We start from the raw sequence: 13561 nt of genomic DNA on the forward strand, positions 1-13561 counted from the left end.
GGGCATGGACCAGGAGGGATATCTCGAGACTAGTAGGGCTTTGAGTGGTCCATTACGTGGACAGTTGCTCTGCTTCAGCCTTGCGAAACAGGACCGGCTGGCACAGGGGTAGGATGGCGCAGAGAGCCACTCCAGAAGGGGCGAAGCGTCCGCCCCCAGCCCGGAACCTTTCTTCTCCTCTTTGTGCAGGTTCCGGGAGCAGCGGCTTGGCGGGCCGGAAGTGGAGGTGGTTGGTAGGAGTGGAGGGGCTCGGGACGCGGTGCGGCAGCGGTTTGAGGTGGTGTGGGTGGACCGATTGTAGTGACAGGCGTTCCGTGTCTGGCCCCGGCGCAGCTGTGCTCGGCTGGTGCGTGGTGGCAGCGAAACGAACGCGGCGCGGACAGGGCGCCTGCGGCTGAGCCCATGGCCTGTGCGAGCATCGACATCGAGGACGCCACGCAGCACCTACGGGACATCCTCAAGCTGGACCGGCCCGCGGGAGGTGAGCTGGGACAGCGGGGGTGGGCCCTCGCCAAGACGGCATAGGGGCGGCTCGGGCCAGAGTCGTCCTTGGGGCCTGCAAGTCCCTCCAGACCGGCTCTGCATCTCTCCGGCTGGTGAGGGCAGACGAGGCTTAGAGCAGTAAACCCCTGAGCATGTTCCCGTCCCGGAAGGGCGCAGACCCCCGGTCTGATCCCTCCACATCCCTGCACCAGGCCGTTTTGCCTCGTCCTTCAACGTCTCGGCTGAAGGTGAGGCTCCTTTTCTGAATCCGCAGGGACCCCCTAGTGTTCAGGCCTCAACGTCTCTAGTGTTCCTGATAGTGGTTTGGGTTCCCAACCCGTTTGCCATACTTAAAAGGGCCTAGTCCGTGCTGTGTATGCTGAGATCTATCGGCCTAGGCCCTGTGCTGAGTGAGTAGCTGCGGATCCCCCTCTGCAACTTGCCTTTCCCTCTAGAATACAGACTGCAGACGTGCTTTCTGAAACTTTTCTAGAGGAAAGAGACCACCTCAATTCCGTGTCCTTTCTGGGATTAAAGCAAATTGCAGACTGAATGGCCCTGATTGGATTAGGCTGCACACAGCTGGAAGCTCTAGTTTGTTTGCATTCGTTTAAACTTTTTTTAGTTGAATATATTGGAGTGACACTGGTTTCAGGTGCACAATTCTACAGCATATCTGTACACTGTATTGTGTGCTCCCCACCCCATTCATTTAAATTGTTTAAATTTTATTTGGGCTGCAGTTATACCTCAGAGCTGCTCCTGCCCTCAAAGAGCCTAAGGAGGTTGTAATTTAATGCTGTTGACATAGAAAGAGAGGAATGTTTTGGTATTTTGATGAGTATAGGGCTGGTGGGGTGGGGACTGGAAAGTGCCTGAGAACTGGTCTAAGAGAGGAGACTATGTTTAGGGTATATCTTATAATATGAACAGGAGTTTAGATCAGAAGGCATTAACAATGTGAAGGTACCAGTTTCCTGACTGGTTCATGGACTGTGAAAAGTTGTAGTGGTTTGAAAGACCAGCTGGTGATGGTGGTTTAGGTGTGCAGTGGCCAGAGCTGAGAACTGTTGTTTCCTCAGACCCTGTCCTTAAACCTGCTGGGAGAACCAAACTGACTGCTGCTGGAGGCAGGCACTGGTGCTCACTCTGGGTGTGGTTAACTACCCCCCATTCCCAGAGAAAATCCATCAGCTGCCTAAAACCACTGAGCTCTTCGCCCAAGGCCTGAAGTGGGCTTTCTTTACTCAGCTTGGCTTGGGCCTCTCATACTCATCAACTGCTGTGCAAACTAGACTCCGCAAAGGTTTGGTAGAGCCTGGCATGGCCAGCATTGTGCAGTTTGTCTGTATGGTAGCCTTTCTGGGAGGAAGAGTGGTCAGCTTACCCTAGAGCAGCTAAGGTAGCTCTGATCCAAGCGAAGTGGCCTGGAGGCTTTTGTCTGAACTCCTTGTTTATTTTTTAATTTTTATTTTTTTAAACATTTATTTATTGATTTTAGTGAGAGAGGAAGGGAGAGAGACAGGAACATTAATCTGTTCCTGTATGTGCCCTTACCGGAATGGAACCGGCAATCTCTGTGCTCCAGGCTGATGATCTATTTTTTTATTTTTTATTTATTTATTTATTTTTAAGATGAAATATAACTTTTTTTTTTTAAGGACTTTATTAATTTTTCAGAAAGGAGAGAGAGAGAGGGAAAGAGGAATAGAGAGCAAGAGAGAGAAGGGGGAGGAGCAGGAAGCATCAACTCCCTATGTGCCTTGACCAGGCAAGCCCAGGGTTTCGAACCTGGACCTCAGTGTTCCAGGTCGACGCTTTATCCACTGCGCCACCACAGGTCAGGCCAGGCCGATGCTCTAACCCAGTGGTCCCCAACCTTTTTTGGGCTACGGACCGGTTTAATGTCAGAAAATATTTTCACGGACCGGCCTTTAGGATGGGACGGATAAGTGTATCACGTGACCGAGACAAGCGTCAAGAGTGAGTCTTAGACGGATATAACAGAGGGAATCTGGTCATTATTTAAAAATAAAACATCATTCAGACTTAAATATAAATAAAACAGAAATAATGTAAGTTATTTATTCTTTCTCTGCAGACCGGTACCAAATGGCCCATGCACCAGTACCGGTCCATGGCCCGGGGGTTGGGGACCACTGATCTAACCAACCAAGCTATCCGGCCACGGCTGAACTCCTTGTTTATTGATTGATACTTGATTCTCTTGTTTGCCAAGGAGCTCTGGCTTGTCTTCTTTCACTGGAGGACCATGTCAGACCCCAGATTGTTTTGTGACTAGAAACTTGATGTGATGTGGAATGTGGAGCCCTAGTGTCCTTGCCATCTGGGAGTTTTGGAGTGGTGTCTGAGCCTATGAGGGTGCTTGAAACTCAGTGAATGGCAAACAACTAAAATGCCAGACTCCATATGCTACCTGATAGTTTCTCTGCTCTTTGTCCAGCTTGTTCATGTTCATTTATCCTGAATTTACACACCCAGGATAGCCTCTTCTGAGCCATTTCTCTGTGGGGCAGGCTTCTTTCTTTTTCTTTTTTTCTCTACAGGGACAGAGAGAGAGAGTCAGAGAGAGGGATAGATAGGGACAGACAGGAACGGAGAGAGATGAGAAGCATCAATCATCAGTTTTTCATTGCAACACCTTAGTTGTTCATTGATTGCTTTCTCATATGTGCCTTGACTGTGGGCCTTCAGCAGACCAAGTAACCCCTTGCTTGAGCCAGTGACTGTGGGTCCAAGCTGGTGAGCTTTTCTTTTTTTTTTTTTTTTTTCCCCTCAAGCCAGATGAGCCCGTGTTCAAGCTGGCAACCTCGGGGTCTCGAACCTGGGTCCTTGGCATCCCAGTCCAACGCTCTATCCACTGCGCCACCCCTTGGTCAGGCCTTCTTTCTTTTTTACTCCCACATCTGTGTCCTTCCATGCCTTAGAAGCCCATTCTTTCTTCTGCATCCTCTGCCACTACCTTGGTGTAGGCCCTCGTATTTCTCATCCAGATTCTCAACTATTTTGCAGGCTGTCTTAGAGCAATCAGCTCTTTGGCCAGTGCTAACCATGACTCTTTCCCTTTTAAAACTTTTTTTTTTTTAAGTGAGTGGAGGGGAGATAGACAGACTCCTACATGTGCCCCAACCGGGATTCACCTGGCATGGCTGATGCTTGAATCAACCCAGCTATCCTGAGTGCCTGAGGCCAATGCTTGAACCATTTGAGCTACTAGCTACAAGAAGAGAAAAGAGAGAGAAGGGGGAGGGGAGAAGCAGATGATTGCTTCTCATGTGTGCCCTGACCAGGGATCGAACCCAGAACTGGGCTGACGCTTTATCCACTGAGCCAACCAGCCAGGGCCATTAAAATTCTTTTGTGGCTCTCATTGCCAGGGGAGAATCGAAGCTCCCCAGCCTTATACCTGAGACCTGTGCAGCCTTGTTTTCCATTCATCCTTCCCATATTTGTATGCACCAGTTACACTGCTCTGATGGCGACTTTTTTGTGAAGTCTGTGCTGACCCCATGCCTTCCCTCAAGTACACAAAGTTCCTCTGTGCTGACCCAGACCTCAGTATTAATTGGCCTCAGAGAATGCTTGCTAGCTTTCACCCCAACTCCAGGGGGAAGAACCTCATGCCCATGCTTGGTCCTGGCATACCTTTGGGTTCACCATCAGTGTTTATGGTGTGAGAAATGAACAAAGAGCCCTGCTTCCCACAGACATGCCTCCGTTGAGTGTTTCTGGAGTACCCCATGGTTCTGGAGGGAAACTCTGCAGGAGGAGAGGCTACTAGGTATGTGGAACAACCTATGACAGTGGTCCTCTCTGTCCCCAGGTCCCAGTGTGGAGAACCAGCGGCCATCTAACACCTACAATGGGGACCTCAATGGGCTCCTGGTCCCAGACCCCCTCTGCACAGGGGATGGTACTTCACCAAACAAGCTGGGTCTCCGGGCTAAGCCCTCTATTAACCTGCAGGAGAAGCAGGTCATGTGAGTGCCTGGGAGATGACAGTGGGATGATGGGGTCTTTGGGATGTCTGCTAGTTGAAGGGCATGAGATGCGGGAAGAGAGAAGGGCCAACAACCTCTGCTGCTCCCCCACTAGATGTTCTGGGATGGAACATTTAACCACATTGAGCTTGCACTTGGATGAGGGATGAGGACAAGCTCAAGGGCTTGGCCTGGATCTGACGTTTAGTTGCCTGATTTAGCATTCCCAAGGAAGGAGGTGAGCAAGGGGAGCTATGATGTCTGGGGACCAGTGGACCCAGAGCTCTGCATCTGGGATTGGACACCTTCCCCATGGTGGTTGTATCCTCTCCTCATTCCCCACCTTGCCCATTGAGACTTTGGGTAAACAAGCATCAAGCTTGTATACCCCTCCTCCCAGATGCCTCTTAGGAGATGACAGCTCTACCTGCATTGGGATTTTGGCCAAGGAAGTGGAGATTGTGGCCAGCAGTGACTCTAGCATCTCAAGCAAGGCAAGGGGCAGCAACAAGGTGAGTAACAACATGTTATGGCATGTACGGTGGATGGGGTGCACAGCCTCTTCCTCTCTACTCTGATACTGCCAGTTCCTATGGGGACCTCCTTAACAGGTAGGTAGTGTACCCCAGTCTCAGGAAGCCAGGGTTGGCTACCAAGTCTATGTGGGAATCAGGCCCTAGGAGTTTTGATTGGGTGGCTGGGCTTGCACATGTGGTCTCCACTGTCCCCAGGGATGCTGGGTACCACTTGAGCTCCAGGAAAGTTACTCCAGCCTCAGTTTCTACAGTAATCCTCATCCTTGGTTCTCAGGTGAAAATCCAACCTGTCGCCAAGTATGACTGGGAGCAGAAATACTACTATGGCAACCTGATTGCTGTGTCCAACTCCTTCTTGGCCTATGCCATTCGGGGTGAGTTGGGGCAGGGAAGAGGAGGGAGGTGTTCTGCTAGAAGCTCCGGAGATGCAGACTCAGTGTAAGGCTACTCAGCCCACTCAGCCCTTCGGGATACAACGGAAAGTTTTTCTGTGCTGCCCCACCTCTGCCGGGCCTTAGGGAGCCAAGTGGGAAAACCAAGCTTGAGACTGGTGGTGGCAGTGAGGCAGGCAAGGGCAGGGGCTTCTTTGTTGCTTCCCTGGCCTAGATAGTCACTCATGGCTAACTGCTGTCCTGATTCCAGCTGCCAACAATGGATCGGCGATGGTGCGGGTGATCAGTGTCAGCACTTCCGAGCGGACCCTGCTCAAGGGCTTCACAGGCAGTGTGGCTGACCTGGCCTTCGCACATGTCAACTCCCCACAATTGGCATGCCTGGATGAGGCTGGCAACCTGTTTGTGTGGCACTTGGCTCTGGTTAATAGCAAAATTCAATATCCTTTCCCTGGGATGGGAATGAGGGATTGAAGAAGGGTGGGCAGAACTGGGGTTGCCAGACACACTCATCATCCACCTGTGTAGCCCTTAATGCTCTGCTCAGAGAAGAGATTTTGATCCATATCCGGCAGCCAGAGGGCACGCCACTGAACCACTTCCGTAGGATCATCTGGTGCCCCTTCATTCCCGAGGAGAGTGAAGACTGCTGCGAGGAGGGCAGTCCAACAGTGGCCCTGTTGCATGAGGACCGGGTGAGGAGGCTGGGCATGGATGGGGGTGGGGGGTGGGGATAGAGCAGCCATGATATGGGCATGAGCTGAACACTCACCTCTCTGTACCCTCCAGGCTGAGGTGTGGAACCTGGACACACTCCGCTCCAACCACAGCACCTGGCCTGTGGATGTCAGCCAAATCAAGCAGGGTTTCATCATGATAAAAGGCCACACCACAGTAAGCCTGCAATGGACTGCTTCCCCTGCTCTTCCCCTTTCCTTGTGTCTCTCTCTTATTCCTCATACCCACAGCTGCTCAGATAGTTTTACTGACATTCTGCCCAAGGGAACTCGAATCACAAAGTGACCTTCACTTTTTTTTTTTTTTTTCTGAAGCTGGAAACGGGGAGAGACAGTCAGACAGACTCCCGCATGCGCCCGACCGGGATCCACCCGGCTCGCCCACCAGGGGCAGCGCTCTGCCCACCAGGGGGCGATGCTCTGCCGCGACCAGAGCCACTTTAGCGCCTGGGGCAGAGGCCAAGGAGCCATCCCCAGTGCCCGGGCCATCTCTGCTCCAATGGAGCCCTGGCTGCAGGAGGGGAAGAGAGAGACAGAGAGGAAGGGGGGGGGGTGTGGAGAAGCAGATGGGCACCTCTCCCACGTGCCCTGGCCGGGAATCAAACCCGGGTCCCCTGCACGCCAGGCCAACGCTCTACCGCTGAGCCAACCGGCCAGGGCCGTGACCTTCACTTTTGTAGCTCATTCCTAATGTGGCTACACTCTATGGGTCTGGTCTTCTTTACGTATCCCTACATTCATTCAGTCTTTCACAAAAATGTACAGATCCACTGTAGGTCAGCCCAGCTCACTGTCATTTTCATCTGGGATAAGCTTGCCTTCACCTCTAGTCAGGTAGTAAAGCAAGACTCTTTGGGGGGTTTTTTAGTGCCTGAGTGAAGGGGCCCTCTCACCTGATGGGACTGTCCTGGCTACAGCAAGCCATGATGGCTTCGTCAAGTTCTGGCAGATCTACATTGAGGGGCAGGATGAGCCAAGGTAAGGCAAGGCCTGAGGGACCAGGAACCCCTGCGTAGGGGACCAGATTACCCACTCAGGCCCCTCATCCGCCTGCTTGCAGGTGTCTGCATGAGTTGAAGCCTCATGATGGGCGGCCTCTCTCCTGCCTCCTGTTCTGTGACAACCACAAGAAACAGGACCCTGAGTGAGTGAGTGGGCAAGTAGGCGGGTAGTGGGCTGGACCTTGGGCTCCAAGCCAGTCACTTAGTGCCTTGTCGCTTTGCAGGGTCCCTTTCTGGAGGTTTCTTATTACTGGTGCTGACCAGAATCAGGAGCTAAAGATGTGGTGCACAGTGTCCTGGACTTGTCTGCAGACCATTCGGTAAGCACAGGCTGGGAAGCTGGACAGGGGTAGCAAGGTTGGGGATGTGTGTTCTTTCCACTCAGTCTCATTTATCATTCCTATGGCCCCCCAGATTCTCCCCAGATATCTTCAGCTCAGTGAGTGTGCCCCCCAGCCTCAAAGTTTGCCTGGACCTCTCAGCAGAATACCTGATTCTCAGCGATGTGCAACGGAAGGTAGACTGCATTGAGGGCACCCTAGGCAGAGTTGGTGTCATCAGGGCTGGCAGGGAAATGTGGCACATCCATAGCCCCCACAGCCTCTCAGCTTAGCTGTGAATGCACTGCCTGCGCAGGTCCTTTATGTGATGGAGCTGCTACAGAACCAGGAGGAAGGCCGTGCCTGCTTCAGCTCCATCTCTGAGTTCCTACTCACCCACCCTGTCCTGAGCTTCGGTATCCAGGTTGTAAGTCGCTGCCGGCTGCGGCACACTGAGGTGCTGCCTGCTGAGGAAGAGAATGACAGCCTAGGGGCTGGTGAGCTGCTCTGGGTCAGGGATATGTGCTGGTATGTAGGGAGTGCCAAGGCACAGAGGGCCAGGAGCTTAGTTGTCCACACTGTCCTTGCAGATGGGACGCATGGAGCTGGTGTAATGGAGTCTGCTGCCGGTGTGCTCATCAAGCTCTTTTGTGTGCATACTAAGTGAGTGTCCTGTCTGTGCCCCTCCACACCCTACTGACTCTGGCCCCTTTGAGCCCTCTCCTATTTTCTCATTTTTTTCCTGAAGGGCATTGCAAGATGTGCAGATCCGCTTCCAGCCACAACTGAACCCTGATGTGGTGGCCCCGCTCCCCACCCACACTGCTCATGAGGATTTTGGTGAGTGAGGACTGAGAGGGAAGCAGGTTAGACTGGCTGGGGTCTGAGATCTGACTAAAGTAGCAGCTTTTCCCACAGCATTTGGAGAATCTCGGCCAGAACTGGGCTCCGAGGGCCTGGGTTCAGCTACTCATAGCTCCCAGCCTGACCTTCGACGCATCGTAGAGCTACCTGCACCCGCTGACTTCCTTAGTCTGAGCAGTGAGACCAAGCCTAAGCTGATGACACCTGATGCTTTCATGACACCTAGCACTTCATTGCAACAGGTTTGTGGGACTGGGACCTAGAACTCGGGGCAGGGGGACCTGAGAATCCCTACCCCACAGGCCACAGTTCTTACTTTCTGCATCTCTCCAGATTGCTGTGTCCCCTAGTAATAGCAGCAGTAGCAGCAGCAGCAGCAGCAGCAGCTCCTCTCTTACAGCTGTGTCTGCCATGAGCAGTACCTCAGCTGTGGACCCCTCCTTGCCCAGGTGAAGTAAGGTTCAGAGTTGGGGATGGCAGGGGCCAGTGCCGGGATGCCAAGCTCTGGCTGCTTATGCCTCAGCCTTTCTGCCACCAGGCCACCTGAGGAGCTGACCTTGAGCCCCAAGCTGCAGCTGGATGGCAGTCTGACAATGGGCAGCAGCAGCAGCCTGCAGGCAAGCCCACGCAGCCTCCTCCCTGGCCTGCTCCCAGGTCCGGCTGACAAATTGACTCCCAAGGGGCCTGGGCAGGTGCGTGTGTGTGAAATACAGGTTAGCAGGTGTATAGCAGAGGGAAGGTTGGCGGCAGTCTTCTATAGCACTCTTGTCTGCTTGTCCTATTCTGCCTCAGGTGGCCCATGTTTCCCCTGAGGTTGTGTAAGTCTCCCATTTTACCGGGAGGGCAGCTCCTTAGCCTGTCTATTCCCACCTCCTCTCTTCTGGAGCCGTCGCTGATTTTTTTTTTTTTTTTTAATTTTATTTTTTTGTATTTCTCCAAAGTTGGAAATGGGGAGGCAGTCAGACTGACTCCTGCATGCGCCCTACCGGGATCCACCCGGCATGCCCACCAGGGGGTGATGCTCCACCCATCTTGGGGCGTTGCTCTGCTGCAATCAGAGCCATTCTAGTGCCTGAGGCAGAGGCTATGGAGCCATCCTCAGTGCCTGGGCAAACTTTGCTCCAATGGAGCCTTGGCTGCGGGAGGGGATGAGAGAGACAGAGAGGAAGGAGAGGGGGAGGGGTGGAGAAGCAGATGGGCACTTCTCCTGTGTGCCCTGGCCAGGAATCGAACCCGGGACTCCTGCACACCAGGCCGACGCTCTACCACTGAGCCAACCGGCCAGGGCTGTCGCTGATTTTGACTGCATCTTCCCTTTTCACTGTCCCATCTCTCCTCACTACAAACACCAGTGCTTCCTTTCTGTGCTTCCCCTACCCCTGTTTTCCTCCACCTAAGTTCTTATTTTGGTCCAACTCAGGTACCTACTGCCGCCTCTGCGCTCTCCCTGGAGCTACAGGAAGTGGAGCCCCTGGGGCTACCCCAGGCTTCCCCAAGCCGTACCCGTTCTCCCGATGTGATTTCCTCGGCTTCCACTGCCCTGTCCCAGGACATCCCTGAGATCGCATCTGAGGCCCTGTCTCGTGGCTTTGGCTCCTCTGCTCCTGAGGACCTTGAGCCAGACAGTATGGCCTCAGCTGCCTCAGCGCTGCACTTGCTGTCCCCACGGCCCCGTCCTGGGCCTGAGCTTGGCCCCCAGCTTAGCCTGGATGGAGGCTCTGGGGATAGGGATCGGCATAGTACCCCTTCTCTCCTAGAGGCAGCCTTGACCCAGGAGGCTACAGCCCCTGACAGTCAGGTCTGGCCTACAGCACCAGACATTACTCGGGAGACCTGCAGCAGCCTTGCAGAAAGGTGGGGAGCGTGGGAGGGGGGGAAAGTGTACTGAAATGTGGGCTTCAGCCAGAGTCATCCATAGCTGACTTGGCCTGTCCTCCCAGCCCCAGGAATGGTCTTCAGGAAAAGCACAAGAGCCTGGCTTTCCACCGACCACCTTATCACTTGCTGCAGCAACATGACAGCCAGGATGCCAGTGCTGAACAAAGGTAGACATCACCCCACACCCTTTCTCACACGAAGGAGGGCCAGCAAGCTGTAGGTGCTATGCCTCTCCCTCCCCTTCCCGCAGTGACCATGATGATGAGGTGGCCAGCCTTGCCTCTGCTGCAGGAGGCTTTGGCACCAAAATTCCCACTCCACGGCTGCCTTCCAAGGACTGGAAGACTAAGGGATCCCCTCGGACCTCGCCCAAGCTCAAGAGGAAGGGCAAAAAAGATGATGGGTAAGAGGGGTCCTGGGGCCCAGGAGAGTGGTGAGCCCCAGGCTGACCGCACGGCATGGCCTGAGGTGCTTCTTGCCTATGGCAGGGATTCAGCTGCGGGACCCCGGCTCATGGAGCACCAGGTAAGTGAGAAAACACCCTTTCTACTTCTGGAACTCTCTGGGGGGAGAGGAGAGCTCTAGCTATTCCCTGGTCTCGTGTATGGGGACAGGTGGGACAGGCATCATGTGACTGTTGGTGCAACTGGCAGGTGGCAGCGCCCCCTGAGGACTGGTCAGCACTTATTTGGCAACAGCAGAGAGAGCTTGCAGAGCTGCGGCACAGCCAAGAAGAGCTGTTGCAGCGTCTTTGTGCCCAACTCGAAGGCCTGCAGAACACTGTCACGGGTCACGTAGAACGTGCCCTTGAGACTCGGCATGAACAGGAACGTATCCTCATGGGCAATGGCCAGCACAGAAAAGGGGTAGGGGCAGCTGCAGCATTCTTGGACCAAGAAGGGATATGAGATCTGCTCTAGGCCTGTTCCTTAGCTACAACACAGAGCGGCGGCTGGAGCGGGCACTAGCCGAGGGACAGCAACGGGGTGGGCAGCTGCAGGAACAGCTGACTCAACAGCTGTCCCAGGCACTGTCTTCAGCTGTGGCTGGGCGGCTAGAGCGCAGCATACGGGATGAGATCAAGAAGACGGTGCCTCCTTGTGAGTTGCGCGGAGACTTCTTCTGGATGGGGTGGGTCGGAATGGGGCTCCTACCTGTCCAGCTTCCGGTCACGGCTGTACCTTTCTCTCCTCATCCTGTCCCAGGTGTCTCTAGGAGTCTGGAGCCTATGGCAGGCCAACTGAACACCTCAGTGGCAACCAAGCTCACAGCTGTGGAAGGTAGCATGAAAGAGAATATCTCCAAGCTGTTGAAGTCCAAGGTACTACAAGGACCAAAGATGGGCAAGGTTGGTAGTTGATGGGCTTGGTCAGACCAGCTTGGGCTCAGACTTTTGGCTTGGCCCGGCCGCTTCTTTTACCCCCAGAACTTGACAGATGCCATCGCCCGAGCAGCTGCAGACACGTTACAGGGGCCAATGCAAGCCGCTTACCGTGAAGCCTTCCAGAGTGTGGTGCTGCCCGCCTTTGAGAAGAGCTGCCAGGCCATGTTCCAGCAGATCAATGATAGCTTCCGACTGGGCACACAGGAATGTGAGCGGAGTCATATGCTCCAAGGTGGAGGGGCTGTCGTCTTCTTCCTCACCATCCCTCTCATGGTCCCCATGGTCATCTTTCAGACTTGCAACAGCTAGAGAGCCACATGAAGAGCCGGAAGGCGCGGGAGCAGGAGGCGCGGGAGCCTGTGTTGGCCCAGCTGCGGGGCTTGGTCAGCACACTGCAGGGTGCCACTGAACAGATAGTGGCCACTGTGTCCAATAGTGTTCGGGCTGAGGTGCAGCACCAGCTACATGTGGCTGTGGGCAGGTGTGTGGGTACGGCATTGGGCAGGTGCCAGACCTTGTGTGAAAGGGGCCAGACCAGACTCTATCTGCCTTATTTCCCTTATTTCCTTTTATAGCCTGCAGGAGTCCATACTGGCACAGGTGCAGCGCATTGTTAAGGGTGAGGTGAGTGTGGCACTCAAGGAGCAGCAGGCTGCCGTCACCTCTAGCATCATGCAGGCCATGCGCTCGGCTGCTGGCACACCTGTCCCTGCTGCCCATCTCGATTGCCAGGCCCAGCAAGCCCATATTCTGCAGCTGCTGCAGCAGGGCCACCTCAATCAGGCCTTCCAGCAGGTATGCCAGGCACTAGGCCCAGTTAAGGGTCGGGTGTCTCCTTACAGGCCCACACACTAAATGCTGTTGTCTGTCCAGGCCCTGACAGCTGCTGACCTGAACCTGGTGTTGTACGTGTGTGAAACTGTGGACCCAGGCCAGGTTTTTGGGCAGCCGCCCTGTCCACTGTCCCAGCCCGTGCTCCTTTCCCTCATCCAGCAGCTGGCCTCTGACCTTGGTACTCGAACTGACCTCAAGCTCAGGTGAGTGGGTGCAGTTGAACCTGGAGATGGGCTGAAGTAGATAGAGGTGGGAGAGCAGTTTACATCAGAGACTCCCACTCTAGCCTGATTCCCTTGCCTCACTTGTCAGCTGTCCCTCTGAGCCTCACTGCCACCAGGGGGCACTCCCATCTGCAACCTGTCCCTTTTCTCTACCCCCAGCTACCTGGAAGAGGCTGTGATGCACCTGGACCACAGTGACCCTATCACTCGGGACCACATGGGCTCCGTTATGGCCCAGGTGCGCCAGAAGCTCTTCCAGTTCCTGCAGGCCGAACCACACAACTCACTTGGCAAAGCAGCTCGGAGGCTCAGCCTCATGCTGCATGGCCTTGTGACCCCCAGCCTCCCTTAGCTAAGCCTGCCTTGCCCAGGGGTGCATTAACACTGAAGGCAGTAGACAGGCCCAGGCCAGAGCAGGGTCATGTCTGCCATTTACCTGCTTATATTACCACCTCTGGGGTGTTTGAGGGGTGAGCACTGGCTCTGGTCTACAGGTTACAGTAGCCAGTAGGTTTAGGTTGGGCCCAGGGTGGGTATTGTGCCTTCTTGGGTTCTGCCATGCCTGGAGCATGACCCCCGAGATAGTGACACCACTCAAGTTGAATTTTTACCTCTGTTTTGGATCTTTTTGTTTTTGAAAACAATTGAAAAGTTCAATTAAATGTTTTTGGAATAAAATGGAGCTTTAGGTGTGTCTTTGGTGTGATTTTGATAACTGCCCTCTTCCCTGGTCTCTCTCTTTTCCTTATGTGGGGCTTTGTTGAGGCCGACCTGCCCCTGGGCCCTGGACACCTACCCTCATCTGTACAACTGTCTTCTTAGATTGCCCTTCTCCATCTCTGGGGTGAAGGCCCTGGGGTCAGGTCATCTCTGCCTTGAATCCCTGGGCTCTTCTCTCTGAGGTTCC

The 13561-nt window shown here is 54.1% G+C and overlaps 1 protein-coding gene across 2 annotated transcripts; it reads left to right on the forward strand.

The window, feature by feature from the left end:
* The first annotated feature begins 220 nt into the window (after positions 1-220).
* Positions 221-13342, forward strand: EDC4 (enhancer of mRNA decapping 4). 2 transcript variants are annotated; one of them, XM_066242617.1, is made up of 29 exons: positions 221-481; positions 4328-4484; positions 4885-4996; positions 5295-5394; positions 5663-5852; positions 5960-6107; positions 6202-6306; positions 7018-7127; positions 7210-7293; positions 7375-7470; positions 7565-7667; positions 7787-7967; positions 8061-8133; positions 8219-8310; positions 8389-8576; positions 8668-8783; positions 8873-9026; positions 9755-10188; positions 10275-10379; positions 10463-10615; positions 10701-10737; positions 10866-11043; positions 11157-11312; positions 11418-11533; positions 11639-11804; positions 11891-12077; positions 12172-12391; positions 12470-12633; positions 12814-13342. In XM_066242617.1, exons 1-29 carry the CDS (start codon positions 403-405, stop codon positions 13004-13006), a joined length of 4197 nt encoding a protein of 1398 aa, XP_066098714.1. In that variant the 5' UTR covers positions 221-402; the 3' UTR covers positions 13007-13342. The 2 variants fall into 2 exon arrangements, with proteins under 2 accessions (XP_066098714.1, XP_066098713.1); XM_066242616.1 differs by having other exon boundaries at positions 7787-8133.
* The last annotated feature ends 219 nt before the right edge of the window (positions 13343-13561 follow it).

The sequence above is a fragment of the Saccopteryx bilineata genome, chromosome 9 (assembly GCF_036850765.1).
Source record: "Saccopteryx bilineata isolate mSacBil1 chromosome 9, mSacBil1_pri_phased_curated, whole genome shotgun sequence".
Classification (NCBI taxonomy): Eukaryota; Metazoa; Chordata; class Mammalia; order Chiroptera; family Emballonuridae; genus Saccopteryx; species Saccopteryx bilineata.

Bases quoted from the DNA above. Each gene is read 5' to 3' on its own strand.
- EDC4 (XM_066242616.1), top strand. From the start codon at position 403: ATGGCCTGTGCGAGCATCGACATCGAGGACGCCACGCAGCACCTACGG. The intron at 5,853-5,959 runs ATATCCTTTCCC...TGCTCTGCTCAG, and splicing joins CTGGTTAATAGCAAAATTCA to AGAAGAGATTTTGATCCATA. The intron at 10,616-10,700 runs GTAAGAGGGGTC...TGCCTATGGCAG, and splicing joins AAGGGCAAAAAAGATGATGG to GGATTCAGCTGCGGGACCCC.